At 39.9% G+C, this 18,107-nt stretch overlaps 2 protein-coding genes across 6 annotated transcripts in view; one reads left to right on the forward strand and one right to left on the reverse strand.

Annotated features, from left to right (window-relative positions):
• FANCD2 (FA complementation group D2) overlaps window positions 1-14,468 on the reverse strand; it is a 63,569-nt gene extending 49,101 nt beyond the window's left edge. The window contains exons 1-12 of one of the 4 annotated variants that reach the window (XM_040492000.1): window positions 14,321-14,468; window positions 12,535-12,610; window positions 10,021-10,161; window positions 9,375-9,442; window positions 8,872-8,975; window positions 8,219-8,279; window positions 7,237-7,289; window positions 4,444-4,522; window positions 3,291-3,415; window positions 1,973-2,060; window positions 804-908; window positions 200-300 (exon numbers count right to left, since the gene is read on the reverse strand). In XM_040492000.1, coding sequence (XP_040347934.1) covers window positions 200-300; window positions 804-908; window positions 1,973-2,060; window positions 3,291-3,415; window positions 4,444-4,522; window positions 7,237-7,289; window positions 8,219-8,279; window positions 8,872-8,975; window positions 9,375-9,442; window positions 10,021-10,161; window positions 12,535-12,598 — 989 coding nt within the window. In that variant the 5' untranslated portion in view covers window positions 12,599-12,610; window positions 14,321-14,468. Of the gene's footprint in view, window positions 1-199; window positions 301-803; window positions 909-1,972; window positions 2,061-3,290; window positions 3,416-4,443; window positions 4,523-7,236; window positions 7,290-8,218; window positions 8,280-8,871; window positions 8,976-9,374; window positions 9,443-10,020; window positions 10,162-12,534; window positions 12,628-14,320 lie in introns of all 4 variants that reach the window. The other 3 variants (XM_040492001.1, XM_040491999.1, XM_040491998.1) reach the window with 3 other exon arrangements.
• Window positions 14,469-14,573: 105 nt separating this feature from the next.
• EMC3 (ER membrane protein complex subunit 3) overlaps window positions 14,574-18,107 on the forward strand; it is an 18,083-nt gene continuing 14,549 nt past the window's right edge. The window contains exon 1 of one of the 2 annotated variants that reach the window (XM_040492004.1): window positions 14,574-14,910. In XM_040492004.1, coding sequence (XP_040347938.1) covers window positions 14,756-14,910 — 155 coding nt within the window. In that variant the 5' untranslated portion in view covers window positions 14,574-14,755. The remainder of the gene's footprint in view (window positions 14,911-18,107) is intronic. The other variant, XM_040492002.1, reaches the window with a different exon arrangement.

Below are 18,107 nucleotides of genomic sequence, written 5' to 3' on the forward strand. Positions count from 1 at the left end.
CATGTATACATGTACACACACATTACATGTACCATGTACACAGGATTTGAACCACTGTATGGTAGAGTACATGTCAACAATATTACTACCAGTATTTGTAGTTCCAAGTATTCAGATCTACTGTCCTGGCTTCAGGATAAATGTCAGAAAACTTTCCTTGACTGTGTGAGGAAAAGGGTGGGAGGTGTTGATGACATACCTTTGTCGTCCTTTATTTTTCAACTTGCTTTGTGAGGCATGAAACCATGATGGCAAAATAAAATGCTGCAGATCCAACTTCTCCCGCAGCTCAGAAATTACCTGTAGAAAATAATTATTAAGCTATGTGTTCTGCCCTTTCATAGTGGATAGGCACGGTCCATTCCTTCAATAGAACCCTAACAATCTCCTGAAAGACTAAGAAAAATTACTAAATCTTAGACAAGACATCTTGAAAAGGAGAGCTGATGACAATAGCTAATGCAAGGATAGTATGTCATGCCCTTCAAAACTATGCCATTCAGAATTCCTTTAGGTATTATACTGAAATAGCAAATACAACCTGTAGCAACTTATATGCAACAATAAATCTGACTATTTCCATTCTATCCCCTGAATATTATCTGGATTAATCAGCATTATCAATTAGTTTGGGGACAGAGAAGAGCAATTAAAAACTATTAGTTTAAATAATGTATCTTGATGCATCTTAATCTAGATAAGTCTCTTTCCTACTACTGAGTTTCACAAGGGCATTACTGCTATACTCTGTACTCTAAAGGATCTAGCACCCTGTTAGTGTTTGTTGAGAAATAAAAGCGTACCTCAAGTGCATCTGTGGCTGTTACAGAATGAAGAATGAACTTGATTATCACAGGTAAATCATCCAATGAGACAGATGACAGCTTACCCATCACCAACTGGCGGACCTACACATAAAAAGCAGGAAAACCTTAAATATTTTTTGTTAATACCTCAATAAAGAACGGACCTTGATGTAAAATTAGAAAACTTACTCCTCTCAGTTTTCTCACTTGTAATTTAGGAAGAAAAACACCTCATGTTATTTTTATCTTTTGCAAATTGCAAGCTTTCCATTGTTAATGCCACAGCTTCCTCAAAACCTGGTGATAAGGGGCACCTGGGTAGGTCAGTGGTTAAGCAGCCGACTCAATTTCAGCTCAGGTCATGATCTCATGGTTCATGAGATCCAGTCCTGCACCGTCTCTGTGTTGACAGAATGAAGCCTCCTTGGGATTGTCTCCTGTCCCTCCCCCCGCCCCCCCCTGCTCTCTCTCTCTCATTCAAAGTAAATAAAAAATAAAAAAAAAAAAAAAAAATAATTCTTTCTCCCCCACCCCCGAAGGAAGGAAGGAAGGAAGGAAGGAAGGAAGGAAGGAAGGAAGGAAGGAATGCCTGGGTGGATCAGTCGGTTAAGCATCCAACTTCGGCTCAGGTCATGATCGCACAGCTAGTGGGTTCAAGCCCCGTGTCAGGTTCTATGCTGACAGCTTGGAGCCTGAAGCTGCTTCGGAGTCCTTGTCTCCAACTCTCTCAGCCCCTCCCCACCCTCATTCTGTCTCTGTCTCTCTCTCAAAAAGAAATATTTAAAAATTAAGAATAAATAAAATAAAGTATAACTATTAAAAAAAAAACAGGTGATAAATGTAAAAGTGTTATCTTACAATTTAGAGCCTAAATTTTCCACTAGCTGGAGGAAGACACGTAAAAATGTTATTCCTATGGAGAGCAGTGCACAAATATTATGCAAAATAGAAGATATCCATTAAAACTTACTGCTTTAAAACAGAAAAGTGAATCCATCATACTATGGCAAATGAAATTCATCAAAAAGAGAAAAAAGAGATGAAATATCATTCAATATTGTTTCAAAATCAAATTTTCATGTATGACTGCTTCAAGGCAATGACTGACACTGGTTCTGGGAGGCAAGAAAGTGGGCTCTGTTTCTGTACAGCACAGTCCTTCCTACCTGAGACAGGAGCTTTGGGTCAAGTCGGAGGCTGGTAAGGACATCCAAGATAGGAACAGTGAGTGAAGTATTCTCCATCAAAAGGTCACTGTGAATGGTGGAAAAAGAGAAAATCTATGCAGCTTTTAACAGAGCTGGGCAGATAATTACTTAGAAAAATCACTCAGAGAATGGGAAGAGAAGATACACTTTGTTTCCACTGAATTTGTTTACAGTTTATTTCATTAAAAATTGTTTTGATTTTTAAAAAATACATGCTCATTACAGAAAATTCAAACAACACAGTACAAACAAGAAGCTCTTCCTCACCATCTCTAGTACCCTGAGGTAACTACTACTGAGTTTGGCACATATCCTTCCTGAGAAAAGGAAAAAGAAAACCTACAACAGGAGTGTCTGGCTGGCTAGGTTGCTAGAGCACATGACTCTCAATCTCAGTAAGTTCAAACTCCACAATGGGCATGGAGCCTACTTAAAAAAATAATAATAAAGCAAAAAGAAGAAGAAGAAGAAGAAGAAGAAGAAGAAGAAGAAGAAGAAGAAAAAGAAAACCTACACCAATTACAATGAAGTATGGCAAGTAGGATAGATATACATGCAGGGTGCTACAGGAGCAGAGTAGAGAACAATGATGGATTCTAAGAAAAGGCTATGCAGAACGACAAGCTGGAATTAAGCAGGCCAAGTGGATGGTATAGTGCTATACCCAGAGGGAGCATACTGCCCAAAAACACAAAGGCAAGCAATCACTGGACATTTCTAGAGGTAGCTTTGCAGACATCTAAAGAAAAGGAAGTATTACAAATTGAATTTTTAAAAACTATTTCAAGGATAAGCAAGAAATTGCATTAAAACAGAAACCCTATTACATAGGGATAGTGTTCTCCCTTCCTTAATCACTGCCCTACCAATTACTATTTTTCACATAAATGATAGTAAGCAATGCTCTCAACACTGGGTCTGATGTGATGTACATCAGAATGAATCATTTAGGGACCAAAGAATATATGGATGTTTGATAAGCTCCACAAATGATTGGGACATGCAGTCACAAGTGAGGACTCCTTGGGTGGAAGATACGCTAACAAAACAAAGGGATTATGTTTATACGCCTAATCATAACCCAGAATTCATATTCACAACAGGTATACCACTTTAAAAAAAGTAGATGGGTCTACTTTATGTATCAAATATATACTCATTATTACAAAAACAAGTCAAATCCCATACCTGTTCATGGAAGGTAGATGCCATCAATATGTTACCACTACTGTTTCATACTGCAGCAATAAGGCTGCCAGAATGGGAACTTACTCACCTCAGTTCTTTCCCCACATCACCATGCTGGGAATCCCCTAGGATCTCAGGTAGGCTGGTAACAAAGTCATGCTGCAGGTACAGTGGAGCAATACTGATCAGCTGCATGACCTTGGTGGTGAGATCCTGCAGTGGAAGAGGCCATTAGAACTGTTGCACATTACCAAGAACAGAGAAAGACTTCCTCCTCATTAAATGTATAGCTGAAATTATCTTGTGTATCATATGACACCTAGACATAAACTCAAAGCCTAAATGGAGAGGTAAATGACCCAGGAATTTTCACACATGGGATGGTACATTAAAAAAAAAGTACAGTAGATACTATATTATCTAATGGGTCTGTTATATACTTTACTTCATTTAATCTTCACAACTCTGGAGTCTGTGTGACAATTCCACCGCCCCCCTGTTTTACATTTTTTTTTTTTTTTTAAGTAGGCTCCATGCCCAACGTGGGGTTTGAACTCATGATCCAGAGATCAAGAGTTGCACCCTTTACTGACTGAGCTAGCCAGGTACACCGATAGTTCCCATTTTTAAAATGTGAGGATATGTGCTGTTCAAAGACACACAAAAAGTGACAGACCCAAAATTCTAGCCCACAGGAGATTCTAAAACTCATGTTCTTCCAAATAAAGATTTAGCCTTAGAATGTCTGACAAAAATTAATAGAATGAATTAATGAATTCTGAAAAGAAATAGGCCTTAACCCTAGGCTCAAAAAAGATCCAATTTTACCAAGGTGCTTAATAACAATTCACATTAATTGCAAAAACTTTCTAAAACTTTCCTCATATGCAATCAAATTAAATATTTACAGTGCGGTAGGCTGGTGTGGGATCTCATACCTTTTGAGACATAAAACATAGTAATCTCTCAACTTTGGACAGCTACTTAACTTCTTTTCAATTCTTTCAATTTATTTAATAGATGATATCTACTCATCATAATTAGAAAAAAAATTTTTGGAGAAATTTAAAAGGTGAAATATCCATGATTCTCAAATTATGACAGGAGAAAAAAGCTAACAAATAAACAGAAAAATGTGAATTTTCAGTTAAGAAAAAAATACCCTGCAATTCCAAAAGTTTGGTTAAATTTGGAAAACAGACTCTCTAAATCTAAGAGACAGAACAAGTCCCAAAGCCTACCTTGCCATCCACAATTTTGTCAAGCCATTTCAGCTGACTGATGATGAGTCTGGGCATGTTAAGTCCATCACTGTTCACACTGAAATGTTAGGACAAGAAGACAGAAACTGAGCCTTTCTGACTTACACAACAGCAAGCCTTAATACTGCACAAAACATTTCAGACACTGAATGAACACTTACTGAACATTTACACATTATAAGCTGTGTTAGACATACATATGATACAAGAAAATCATGAGACGTATATGTTGAGAAAGATCCAAGAAGATGCACTAAACTGTTAACAGTAGCTGCATCTGGGGAGCATTTAAAGAAAGGTTAAGAAAGGTCTGTAGAGTGGGGCACCTAGGTGGCTCAGTTGGTTGGACGACCGACTTCAGCTCAGGTCATGATCTCACAGTCTGTGAGTTCAAGCCCCACATCAAGCTCTTGCTGACAGCTCAGAGCCTAGAGCCGGCTTCGGATTCTGTGTGTCCCTCTCTCTCTGCCCCTCCCTCACTCACACTCGGTCTCTCTCTCTCAAAAATAAAAAGAAAAAAAGAAAAAAAAAGTTAAAAAAACTTTAAAAAAAAGGTCTGTAGAGTATTTCTTAATAATAACATAAACAAAAAAAATCAAGGCGATAAATTTGAATAAACTGAGTAAGAAGAATATTTTTATTTATTTATTTATATTTATTTTTTAATGCTTCCTCATTTTTGAGAGAGAAACACAGGGGAGCGGTAGAGAGAGAAATAGAGGATCCAAAGTGGACTCCAAGCTCAGAGCAGAGAGCCACATTTGAGGCTCGAACTCACAAACCATGAGATAATGACTTGAGCTGAAGTCGGGTGCTTAACCGACAGAGACAGCCATACGCCCCTATTTATTTATTTTGAGGCGGGGGGGGGGGCGTTGTGGCAGAGAGAGAGGAGGACAGAGAACCTCAAGCAGGTTCTGTGCTGTCAGCACTGTCAGCGCAGAGTCAGATGCGGTGCCAATTCCACAAACTGTGAGATCATGACCTTAGCTGAAATCAACAGTTGGACACCTAATCGATTGAGCCACACAGCCCCAAGAATATTTTTAAAAGGTAGAATATTAAATACATCACTATGATAAGCACCAATAAAAGCAAGCACTGTGCTTTGGAAACACAGAAGGTCAAATTGGATTATGTAAAAGTACTGAAAATCATTTATAGATGAAGAAATTCTGGCTCACTTATTATTATTTCCCCCCAAATGACAGTCTCTGCCTTCCTCAATCTCCTATGTCTACAGTTTTGGACAACCTTCCATTCCTTTCCTTGACAGTGTTCTCAATGTTTGTTTAGTGCAGTCAAATGTAACTGCTGAAAAAGACATAAAGCAACTAGTGTGAGCCATTCAGGCAAAGCACAAATTTGTAAAGAACTATCTGTAAGTTTACTATTATTATTATTATTATTATTATTATCATTGTTATATACAAGGCCTAGAAAAAACACATATTAGGGGTGCTTGGGTAGCTCAGTTGGTTAAGTGTCCAACTCTTGAATTTGGTTCAGGTCATGATCTCACAGTATGTGGCTTCAGGCCCCATGTCAGGCTCCACGCTATCAGCTTGGGATTCTGTCTCCCTCTCTCTCTGCCTGTACCCTGCTTGCTCCCTCTGTCTCACTCTCTCTCTGAAAATAAACAAACTTCAAGAAAAAAAAAGAAAAAACACACATTAAAAACGAGAAAGTAAGGGCGCCTGGGTAACTCAGTCGGTTAAGCATCCGACTTTGGCTCAGGTCATGATCTCATGGTTCGTGGGTTCAAGCCCCGCATTGGGCTCTGTATAACAGCTCAGAGCCTGGAGCCTGCTTTGTCTCCCTCTCTCTCGGCCCCTCCCCTGCTCATGTTCTGTCTCTCAAAAATAAATAAACATTAAAAAAAAATGTTTTTTAATTAAAGAAAAAAAGAGTATGCAAAATCTAAGGAAGGTTTTGATACACACAACCTAATACCCTTCAGAATGACTTCAACCAGTTTATTATGTTCATTAGTAATGTACAAGCATGACTCTTCATTACACTGAATAACAAAGATTCTTTGAGAGTGGAAAAAAATGTATTTATTGTTTTAAATTTATATTTTTGATTATTAATGAAACTGAGCATTAATTTGTTTTCAGTGTTTATTTTTGACAGAGAGAGAGACAGAGCATGAAAGGGGGAGAGTGAGGGAGGGGCAGAGAGCAAGGAAGACAGAATCTGAAGCTGGCTCCAGGATTTGAGCTGTCAGCACAGAGCCCCATGCGGGGCTCAAACTTGCAAACCACAAGATCATGACCTGAGCTCAAGTCGGACACTTAACTGACTGAGCCACCCAGGCACATCCCCCACTTTTTATTTTTTTTTAAATGTGAAACTGAGTATTTAAAAAAATGTTTGACACTCTTGTATTTCTTTGTGAATTATCTATTTGTGACCTTTTTCTACTTTTCTATTAGGTTGTTAATTAAAAAAAAAAAAGTCACACACATACACCATAAAATTGAAAAGGTAAAGAATGGTATTCATAGAACATCTGACACCAAGCAATTGGCTCCTCTCCTTGGAGACAACTATTACCAGTTTATGGTATATCCTTCTAGGAACACGCAGTCATATAAACAGATTACATTTTTTTCAAAATATACCTCAGTAAAATCTTAGTAGTCACTTAAGAATCTGGTGTCACGATCAATATGACTTTTAGAGAAACCAATGTTTCACAGTAATCTTTTCAGAGAGAAACTTAAATACACAAAAGTAATTTAAGCATTCCAGAGTAATTCCACTTACTTTTCAAAAAGAAATTCTGGCAACTTTTCAAATAAGGTTTTGATAATGGCAGGCTGAAAAAGAAGACATAAGGAGTTAGGAGATGGTCTTGAAATATACAACAGAAATATATAATTAGCCATAATGTGCTCCAACAAGAGCTCTGGGAGGAACAACTCTGGTATAATTAAAATCTCATTTTAAGAATGGCCACTTGAATGCTGGCTATATCTCGAATATAAGTTGTTGAAATACAAAGGCTTGTCATTAATGTATCTTTAAAAAAAAATTGCAAAATTATCTATGCAGTATTAAAATAATCAGATAATATTATTAAATATGATGACAACTGTTAGTTCATGAAATGCAGACTTAAAAAATTATCCAACAGTTTGCAAAAAGAGAAGATTTCACTCCAGAGGAACAAGAGGGCTCTTAAATTTAATCTAACTAAATTATACTGAAGATTTCCAAAGAGAAGGATGGGATATGAGTGTGGGAAGATTAGCAGTGGGAAAGAAAAAAAGAGAAAAAAATGGAGGACAGGGTAAACCAAGAATTTCCACTGTATATGTTTTTATAATGTGAAACATTTAAAACATGTCAAAGCATTATCCACTCAACATATTAAAAGAGAGGAGGAGGAAAAGGGTAAATCAAGTTAATAAGCAAATAAAAACCTATATAGGAGACGATACAGATATGAATATGGCAGAGATATATAAGGTACACAGACACACAAGAGGAAGCTTTACAAATCAAGAATCAGAGGCTGAGGGAATATAGAATATTTTAAAGAAATGTACTGAGCTAATTAAATTAGCTCAGTCCAAAGCTGCAGATATTGGCTTACCAGATATATTTCTGCAACAGGGCTATGGTAAACTACTGCAAACCCAAACTCTCCAATTAACCCTACGTGACCCTTTATGCCATTTATACTTGGGCATACACCACAAATCACATCCATCTATTGTTCACAGAAAATGTGGCACGGTCTCACCTGTAATATGTCAATTCCCAGAAGCAATTTAATGAGGCTCTTAGAGTAAGATGCGCCCATGCTGTTAAAAAAAAAAAAGACATTCGTTTTCTGTTCTGTTTTCCCTGTTTTAATACTTTTACCATCTTTTCTTCATAAAATTGGTTAAATATACCATATTTAAAAAGAAACTATCCTCTTATACCAGAAATACAGAACATGAGAAGATGGCTCTTAAACCAGGCTCTTAGTTAAAATTTTATCAACACAGATGAGACACACCCTGGCTCTTAGTCTCATAAACATAAATTAATAATTTAAAGGTTAGGTTAAAACTGAAGAAAAAAAAGAGTTGCTTTTTCTTCTTCTTCTTCTTTTTTTTTTTTTTGAGAGAAAGAGGAAGAGGGGCAGACTGAAAGAAAGCAGCTCAAGCAGGATTTATGTTCAGCATGGAGCCCAATGCAGGGCTTGATCCCATGACCCTGGAACCATGACCTAAGCCAAAACCACGTGGGACACTCAACCAATGAGCCACCCAGGTGCCCCAAGAAAAAAGGGTTATAAAAATAAAGTGAAATTACAAAAAAAATGCATTCTCCCCTCATCCCCAACCCGCAATTTGGTTAGCGTTAACAGCTTAAACTTCAGCAAGATTCTATGCCTCCACTCCATACCTGGTTTCCTCATCCTGCAGACGTTCACAAGACAAAAGGCAGTTCCTGAAACTGTCTTGGTCCTCGATGTAGGATTCCAGGCCACTAACAAATTCTTCTATTATCTTAATGACATTGAAAAAAAAAAAGGTTGAGTTAAGATTTTTAGTTTAACATTTGCTGTAGATTAACTAAAAATCATTCTAGCCCATTCAACTTTATGCCTGCATCTTTATTTTTTTTTAATTTTTTAACGTTTATTCTTGACACAGAGAGAGAGAGTGTGTGAGCAGGGGAGGGTCAGAGACAGAGGGAGACAGAATCTGAAGCAGGCTTCAGACTCTGAGCTCCCAGCACAGAGCCCGATGTGGGGCTCAAACTCACTAACCATTGAGATCAAGACCCAAGCCCAAGTCGGACACTTAACTGACTGAGCCACCCAGGCACCCCTATGCCTGCATCTTTAAATCCCCAATTCCAGACTAGTGCTGGAAAAAGCAAAAGTACCAGGAAGAAACACATACTTGGGGATAAGAAGGATGTTTCCTCAGAGTCTGAAAGAGCTTCTTTTGGAAAACAATTTGATCCACAGCTATGAGGAAAAAAACAGATGGTCACCAGAATCTTTAATATCTCCCACTATACTTTTACTTTCCTAAAGACCTATGTTTCCTGCCTGATGAAGCCAATAAAGATATTTTCAACCTAATTTCAGAGCTAAATTTTCTAAACCCATCGTAAAACAGATTTAGCTCTGATAGAGGATAGCTATTAAGTGTACCAAAAAAGATACGCCATAATCTTAGCAGAATAAAGTAATCTATGCCCTAAAAGCAGGGCTTTACATGGCTTTATAAATTTTCATTTGAAATTATTCTGACACAGATCTAATTACTCTCTTGAGTATTGATTTATTTTTCCACAATAAAACACAAAGTAATACAAGTATATAATTTTTTCTAAAAAAAATTAGAATTACTTTACTTAACATGCATTAATCAGAACCAAAAACTATAACAATATTCTCTAAAAAGCAATTTCAACGTTAATTTTGTCTCAAGAAAGACAATACTTCTATTTTTAATCTTCATTGCCTCTATTTTGAAAATCCATGATTCAGTGCTGAGCCCTGCACCAAACCCAGAGAAAAGATTTAAATTAAAATATTACTTAGTTGATTCTGACTCTCTCCTGTTTTAAGAATAACTCCTGATGTTTTAAGAAGCTTTATAAAAACATTGTCGTTTTCTTCCACTTCATTGTGAATATGAGACTTCTTTGTCTTCTTGGAAAGTGGTTGCTTGCTGGCTTCTGAAAACAAACAAAATTTTCAAGAATGTGACAAACAGTAAAGATTAAAAAATGTAAACTTAAAAAAATTTTTTTTCAACGTTTTTTATTTATTTTTGGGACAGAGAGAGACAGAGCATGAACGGGGGAGGGGCAGAGAGAGAGGGAGACACAAAATCGGAAGCAGGCTCCAGGCTCTGAGCCATCAGCTCAGAGCCCGACGCGGGGCTCAAACTCACGGACCGCGAGATCGTGACCTGGCTGAAGTCAGACGCTTAACCGACTGCGCCACCCAGGCGCCCCAAAAATGTAAACTTTAGAATAACCCTAAAAGGAAAGTTGATGGGTTCTTGAAGAATTATATTGAAATTCATGCTATAGTAAAATTTTATCTCTAACAATGGTCAGACATAGTGGCATACAAATCAAACAATCAATAAATAGAATTATTTTTATCTATTGCATTTTGATTTGGAGAATTCAAAACATGCCACTTCTAATAAAAATAACCATGGAACTGTTTAATCACCCAAATTCTAAAGCAGTCAGGGTGCCTCAAACTGTTGTTTGCAAACCACTGCACTGGAATCACTAAGAAGCTTATTAAAAGCACATTCTTGGGGCACCTGGATGGCTCAGTCAGTTAAGCATCTGACTCTTGGTTTCAGCTCAGGTCATGGTCTCACGATTAGCGGGATCGAGCCCCATTGGGTTCTGTGCTGTCAGTGCAGAGCCTAGCTTGGATTCTTTCTCTTTCTCTCTCTCTCTCTCTCTCTCTCTGCCCTCCCCTGCATGTGCATGCTCTCTCTCTCTCAAATAAACTTAAAGGGGCACCTGGATGGCTCAGTCAGTTGAGCGTCTGACTTCAGCTTAGGTCATGATCTTGCAGTTTGTGAGTTCCAGCCCTGCATTGGGTTCTGCATTGACAGCTCAAAGCCTGGAGCCTATTTCAGAATCGATATCTCCCTCTCTGTCTGTCCCTCCCCTTCTTGTGTTCTGTCTCTCAAAAGTAAATAAACATTAAAAAAAAAAAAGTGCATTCTTAGGTCACATCCCATAGTTACTCAATTAAAATCTCAGGTATGGGTCCTGGGCGTGTGAATTTTAAAAAGTTCTCCAGGAGCGGGGCGCCTGGGTGGCTCAGTTGGTTAAGTGGCCGACTTCGGCTCAGGTCATGATCTCGCAATTTGTGAGTTCGAGCCCCGCGTCGGGCTCTGTGCTGACAGCTCGGAGCCTGGAGCCTGTTCCGGATTCTGTGTCTCCCTCTCTCTGACCCTCCCCCGTTCATGCTCTGTCTCTCTCTGTCTCAAAAAAAAGTTCTCCAGGAGGTAATAATCTTGATGCACGCAACTTGATGCAGGGGTAGAAAGAATCAGGCAGGTTCTCCTGCATCAAGCCTTTGAGTACAAAGCCCAGAGTGGTTTTATCCCAAGGTTTTCAACCCAAGAGAAGTAATAAAACATAATAAATGGGGCGCCTGGGCGGCTCAGTCAGTTAAGTGTCCGACTCTTGATTTTAGCTCAGGCCATCTCATGGTTCAAGAGTTCAACCCCGCATCAGGCTCTGTGCTGATACTGCAGAGCTTGCTTGGGATTCTCTTCCTCTCTCTCTTTGCCCCTCTCCTGCTCGAGTTCTCTCCCTTTCTCTCTCTCTCAAAACAAACAAATAAATTTAAATAATGGTAAACAAAACAAACAGATACTTGAAATTAAGTATGATTATTTATTCTTCTCCTTTAATGATGTAACAAGTTACAACTACCTTAACAGAGTAGATGAGTATAATAAATGAAAAGACAATCAACCTCTTTTCATGAGAACTCTTAGGGCCTCTGTCCACCACATTCTCATATGGACAGAATTTACACTGTTTCTTCACCCTTAATGTGTTTGCTTTGATATGATGCCTTTCCTTCATACATCAGTCTATCTGTATTGTAATTTTTTTAAGATTTTACTTTTAAGCAGTCTCTACTACACCCAATATGGGGGGGGGGTCAAACTCATAACCCCAAGACCAAGAGTTACACACTCTATTGACTGAGCAAGGCAGATGCCCCCATAATTTCTTTTAAGGGAGGAAAGGGGACCACAAGTTTAAAGGATACAGACTATGTTGTACCTTTTTCTCACCATCTAGATGATGTAAGTAGATGAGCTCTATAATACTCATTCCTCTTAGGGATGTGGAGACAGAAGCTCAGAGACAGTGGGCATGCCCAAAATCATACATGGAATCAGAGGCAGAAACTCAATCCCAAATCTCCTGATACCAGATTCTGTGTGTTCTAACCATTAAGTTGTGATGATTCCCAGCTTGAAAGGAGGAACTTTCTCTGTAAGTGCCTCACACATTTGTTATAGGAAATAAAACAACAAATAACTAGATACTTACTGGAAGCCTCTTCTGTCAGGCTTTCTTTATCCTCCAATTTTGACGGCCTTCTCTTGGGAACCATTCTGACTGAAGTCTTCTGCAATTAAATTACTTTTGAGAGCAAAGTCAGAGGGTAGAAGTTACCCTCTAGAAGCCAGATAAATCCTGAAAAGTCAAAGCTATAGCTCAAAGAAAACTACTCTATCAAAAGCCAAAGAACTTCTACACTTCTATACCAAAGAAGTCTTTACGTTAATACTGTCTAAATCCAGGTGCTGAGAGAATTTCAACTCCTGTATCTGGTCAATACTCCCCTGCTTTCAAGACTTTACCTAGTTGCCTCTATAGCCAGACCACTTTCTTCCTGCTGAAGGATAAAACCCAGTTCTCTTTCTGACATTCAAGATCCTTCATCATCTAGCCCCAATCTACCATCTCCTTTAACTCATGAATACAGGATTATATGTTGGAGACTGTCCCAGGTGCTGGGGTTACAATTGTGAACAAGACATGATCCCTGCCCTCAGGGAATTTAAATTATAGTAATGAATGGTCTTGATGTAGTTACTTCACTACATTGTGTAAGTGCTACAAAAGTACAGGGTGCTATGAGGGCTTACATGGACATTTAGTCTAGATATGGGTATGGGGAGATGAAGAAAAGCTGAGACAATTTTTCAGGGATCATCTGAGAAAATGGTATTAAAGCAGGGACCTGAAGGCTGAAACAGGAGATTACCAATAGAAGATGTATGAGAAGAGTAGTCCAGGCAGAGAAAAACTCAACAGTGAACAAGTAAGGAGCTCGGGCTCTGTGCTGCCAGCTCAGAGCCTGGAGCCTGCTTAGATTCTGTGTCCCCCCTCTGCTCCTCCCCCGCTCACGCTTCTCCCACTCTCGCTCTCAAAAATAAATAAGCATAAAAAAAAAACAAAGAATAAATGAAACTGCAGAGGTAGGGGAGGGCCTGAACCACATTAAGGGCCTCCTAGTGTCTCTCATAAACCAGAACATTCCTGGTCTCAGCACTTTTGCATAAGGTTTTTTTTCACCTGAAACGCTCCTCTCTGCTTGGAAACTACTAATCCTGAAAGACATGGCCAAATGTCATCTTCCTTGAAAAATGTTCCTCCTATCCCCCAGGAGGTTTGCAACTCCAGCTTCCCTGTTCCACAGAGTGTATCTAGGATCCCCTACCACATCACATTAGACTGCAGGGCTCCTTCACAACAGGAACCCGGAATGACTTATCTCAGCATCCCCAGTGCCTAGCACAGTACCTGGAATAAAATTTCGGGAAATATTCGCTAAATGAGAATGGCTGGCAGGCAAGTAAATATTAATAACTAACAAGAACGATTTTAAGTGCTTTATAATGAATACCTCACAACTCACTAACCTTTTGGAGAGAGGTACCATTATTATTCTCCTTCAGTGGCATAAATGGGATCCTAAGGCAGTCTGACTCCAGAATCCGCACTACCTACCACCGATACTCACTCTTAATTAGAACGATGTCTTCCAAAAATAGTTAACATTTACTAACTACCACGCACCCTGCTAAGCGTTTTCTTCATCCGCTGCCTCGTGAAGTATCTATAACCATTATCAGCCATTTTATAGACAGAAAAATTAAGGTAAATCATGGCCGTCTGACATCAGGGCGCAAGCCCATAACATGCCTCCTTTCCAGAGAAGCCAGGACAGACTGGTGGGCTGGGCCAGCTGTCTGGACTAAGTCTTTCGAAAACGAGTTGGGGGTAAAAGCCTTTCTCATTTTGTTATTTTAACGACGCAGGGAGGTACCTGGGGGGCTAAATTCCACGACAGGGCAGATGAGGAGGCCGACGTTCGGGGCGCGGAGCCCCAGAAGGAAAGGCCGGACTCGGCCGGGACCTAGCGACCAGATCACAGACGCGCGGAGCCTCGAGAGACGGCGACCGCGACTCCTCTCACCGGTGGAGAAGCCGTCTCCGCCCCTCGTTTTCGACTTGCGCGCCCGGCGCTACGCCACGCTGACGCCACCAAAGCTCGCCTCACCGTGACGCAAAACATCCGCGCCGGAAGTGCGCGGCCGGGCGGCCCGGCTGGGGCAGTGCGCGAGGGCCGAGGCCGGAGTAGGGTTTGGGGCCAGCCAGGCTGAGAGGCGGGAGAAGGCCGGGAGGCGAAATCGAAGAGCGACTTCCGTACCTCGGGGAAAAGAAACCCGGCTACACCTGGTCGGAGCAGGCTCCCTGTGAGATGGCGGGGCCAGAGCTGCTGCTCGACTCCAACATCCGCCTTTGGGTGGTCCTGCCCATCGTTATTATCACCTTCTTTGTGGGCATGATCCGCCACTACGTGTCCATCCTGCTGCAGAGTGACAAGAAGCTCACCCAGGAACAAGTCTCCGACAGGTCAGCGCCTTCCCTCTCCGGCGGCCTCACTCCCCCGTGACCTTGGGCAAGAAAGTACAGGGGTTTTATCAGTTTGACTGGGTTCACATCGCGCTCCCTCTGGCTGGGTGACCTTGGCTGTGTTGCTTCTGTGTTTCACTTTCGTCATCTGTAAAATGAGGATAACGGAACATGCCTCAGAGCAGGCGTGGGGATTAACTTTTATATGAAGGCTACAAAGCCTTTAGTAAGGGGCTTGGGGCGTATTAAGTGCTCAAAAAAATTGTTGCTGTTAATGTTGTTAGGCCAGTCGCTAACCCTCTTATCTATGAACTATATAAAAGGTGGGTGTGTTTATACCACCCGTTTTACCAAACTACTGTGGTGGTCAGCTAAGATTAAGTAACCAAGTGCTGTGCAAATGTAAAACTGCCATAGAGATGTGAGGGATTGTAATTATCATTTCCCTTCCAAGAATAGAGGCAACTTGTTACTCATGTGCTTCATTACAGTATTTATCTGTGGGGAGAGGTAATTTGAGATGATTTTAGGAATCTAAACGTGTGCCCCCTCCATATTAAAATAAAAAACATTTTCCAGCCAATCGTTGTGATTATTTTCAGAGACCGTCCCAGGTAAATGTTGCTGTTTCTTTAACACTTCCGTAACACTTATTAATCTCCCATTTTAAGAAAGAGCAAGCCTCAGACTCAGAACTTTCCACAGGCAGTGGTATCTTGCTAAAATTTATTAAATTTTGTTTTCATTGTATTTATGTTAAAATTTCTATTTGTGGCAACTAATACTGTTTTTCCATTGGTTGGCAATTTCGATATTTATTTTAAAACATGTAAGTAGAAAAAGTTGACACGTAAAAAATACTAACTTTTTAAGAGTAGAAGTGCTAAATAAGACAAAAATCATAACCATGGAACGAGAGTGACTGAAGTTTGGGAAGCACTGCTTTATCATTTTCAGTTGTACTTCCCAATTATGCTGAGAATAATAACAAACCAACATTTCTACCCATGCTAAGCACTTGCATTTATTAACTTATTTAAAATTCAGAGCAACTCTATGAGATAGATGCTGCTGTCCCATTTTACAGAGACAGAGGCTTAAGAGGTTTCATGGTCACAAAGGGTGACATTCATGACTTGAGGCCAAATTTTCTGGTTCCCAAATCTGGAGTTCTTTCCACTACACCACAGGAGCCACTTCAATTATTTTCCTGTGGCATCAGTTTCAGAACTGATGAGAACCGATCTCCTAGAGATAACCTGAAGTTAGTTCACCAAAGAAAGGATGGCTATAGAAAGATGCAATATGACGTTTATTATTGACACCAATAAATTGTTCTTTTTTTTTTTTTAAGTTTATATATTTTGAGAGACAGGGAGAGAGAGAATCCCAAGCAAGCTCTGCACTGTCAGCGCAAAGCCTGATGTGGGGCTTGAACCCACAAACCGTGAGATCATCATCTGAGCTAAAGTTGGATGCTTAACCCACAGAAACACCCAGGTGCCCCTTAATTGTTCTCATTTTATCCTCACAATAACCCCAACTTAGATAATTCTGAACCCAATTTTACAGTTGAAGAAAAGAAAGCCAGAGAAGTTAATTAGCCTTTCCAAAATAACCAGAATATTGTGCCTGTATTTGAAGTCCAGTCAGTCTCACTCTCTAAGTTGGATTCTCAACCACAATTCCTGCTGTCATAGCTTCTCTGCCGGTTTTCTGTTCTTGGTTCACTATGTGATTTCAGAATGATGTTTTGAATGATAGCACACCGACAGCCCCTTTTTCTAGCCCAAGATGAAATTCACAGTTCATGCAATCTATAGAAAAAAATGTTTTTTTAAAAAACAACCTAATGTTTGTGACTATGTGGATGGACCGAAAGGGTATTATATGCTAAGTGAAATAAGTCAGACAAAGACAATTACCAAATGATTTCCTTTATATGTGGAATCTAAAAAACAAAACAAATGAATAAACAAAAACAGAAATACCCATAAATACAGAGAACAAACTGATGGTTGCCAGAGGGAAGGGAAATGAGGGATGGGTAACATGAGTGAAGGGGAATGGGAAGTACAGGCTTCCAGTTATGGAAAGAATAAGTTACAAGGATGAAAGATACAGCATAGTCATTGGTATTGTAATAGCGGTGTATGGTGGCCTATGGTAGCTGCACATTTGAGCATAGCATAATGTACAGAGTTGTCAAATCACTGTTTTGTACACCTGAAACTAATGCGACACTGTGTGTCGACTATGCTTCACTAACAAAAATGACATAATGCTCTAGTTGTAACAGTAAGGAGCAATAAAATAAAACTTATTTAATTTTTATTTCATAAGTGCTTGTTCACAATGATCCTAAAAAGCGTAATGCAAAAGTCACAGCATGCGCCTCACTGTAAAATCACCTTAAGTGGAACAGGTTCAACTGTAGGCTGATACAGTGTGTTAGCTACTTAGATACTACACAAGGCAGTGTTTTAGATGTGATTTTACTAAATGGTGAACTACTCTTGATAAAGTTCTGAACAAAACAAAGTGCAATTTTCCCTATATATACTTGGTAGTTGCATACCTGGAAATTGGATATATATAAAAATCACTTGCTCCTTCCCCTGTCCAAAAAAAAGAAAAAAAATGGAATTAGGTTTGAGGCTCAGATAATTAAAAGCAATTCGATGAGATATTCAAAATATTATGAGATACGAGACAGTTCTTTGAATCGCACAACTGTCTCCAGCATTGAGGAATACTTAGCATCCCTTTCCTCTAACAAATAAATGACAGTTACATGTCCTTTCTTCTCTGCCCCATCATTTTGACAATCAAAGAAGTTCAACAGGGGCGCCTGGGTGGCTCAGTCGGTTAAGCATCCAACTTCGGCTCAGGTCATGATCTCACAGTTCGTGAGTTTGAGCCCCACATCGGGCTCTGTGCTGACAGCTTAGAGCCTGGATTCTGCTTCAAATTCTATGTCTCCCTCTCTCTCTGCTCCTCCCCCGCTCATGTTCTGTCTCTCTCTCCTTCAAAAATAAATAAAAACATTAGGGGTGTTGGGGCGCCTGGGTGGCGCAGTCGGTTAAGCGTCCGACTTCAGCCAGGTCACGATCTCGCGGTCCGTGAGTTCGAGCCCCGCGTCGGGCTCTGGGCTGATGGCTCAGAGCCTGGAGCCTGCTTCCCATTCTGTGTCTCCC

Source organism: Herpailurus yagouaroundi, unplaced genomic scaffold, assembly GCF_014898765.1.
Source record: "Herpailurus yagouaroundi ecotype Mexico unplaced genomic scaffold, PumYag 183, whole genome shotgun sequence".
NCBI classification, from domain to species: Eukaryota; Metazoa; Chordata; class Mammalia; order Carnivora; family Felidae; genus Herpailurus; species Herpailurus yagouaroundi.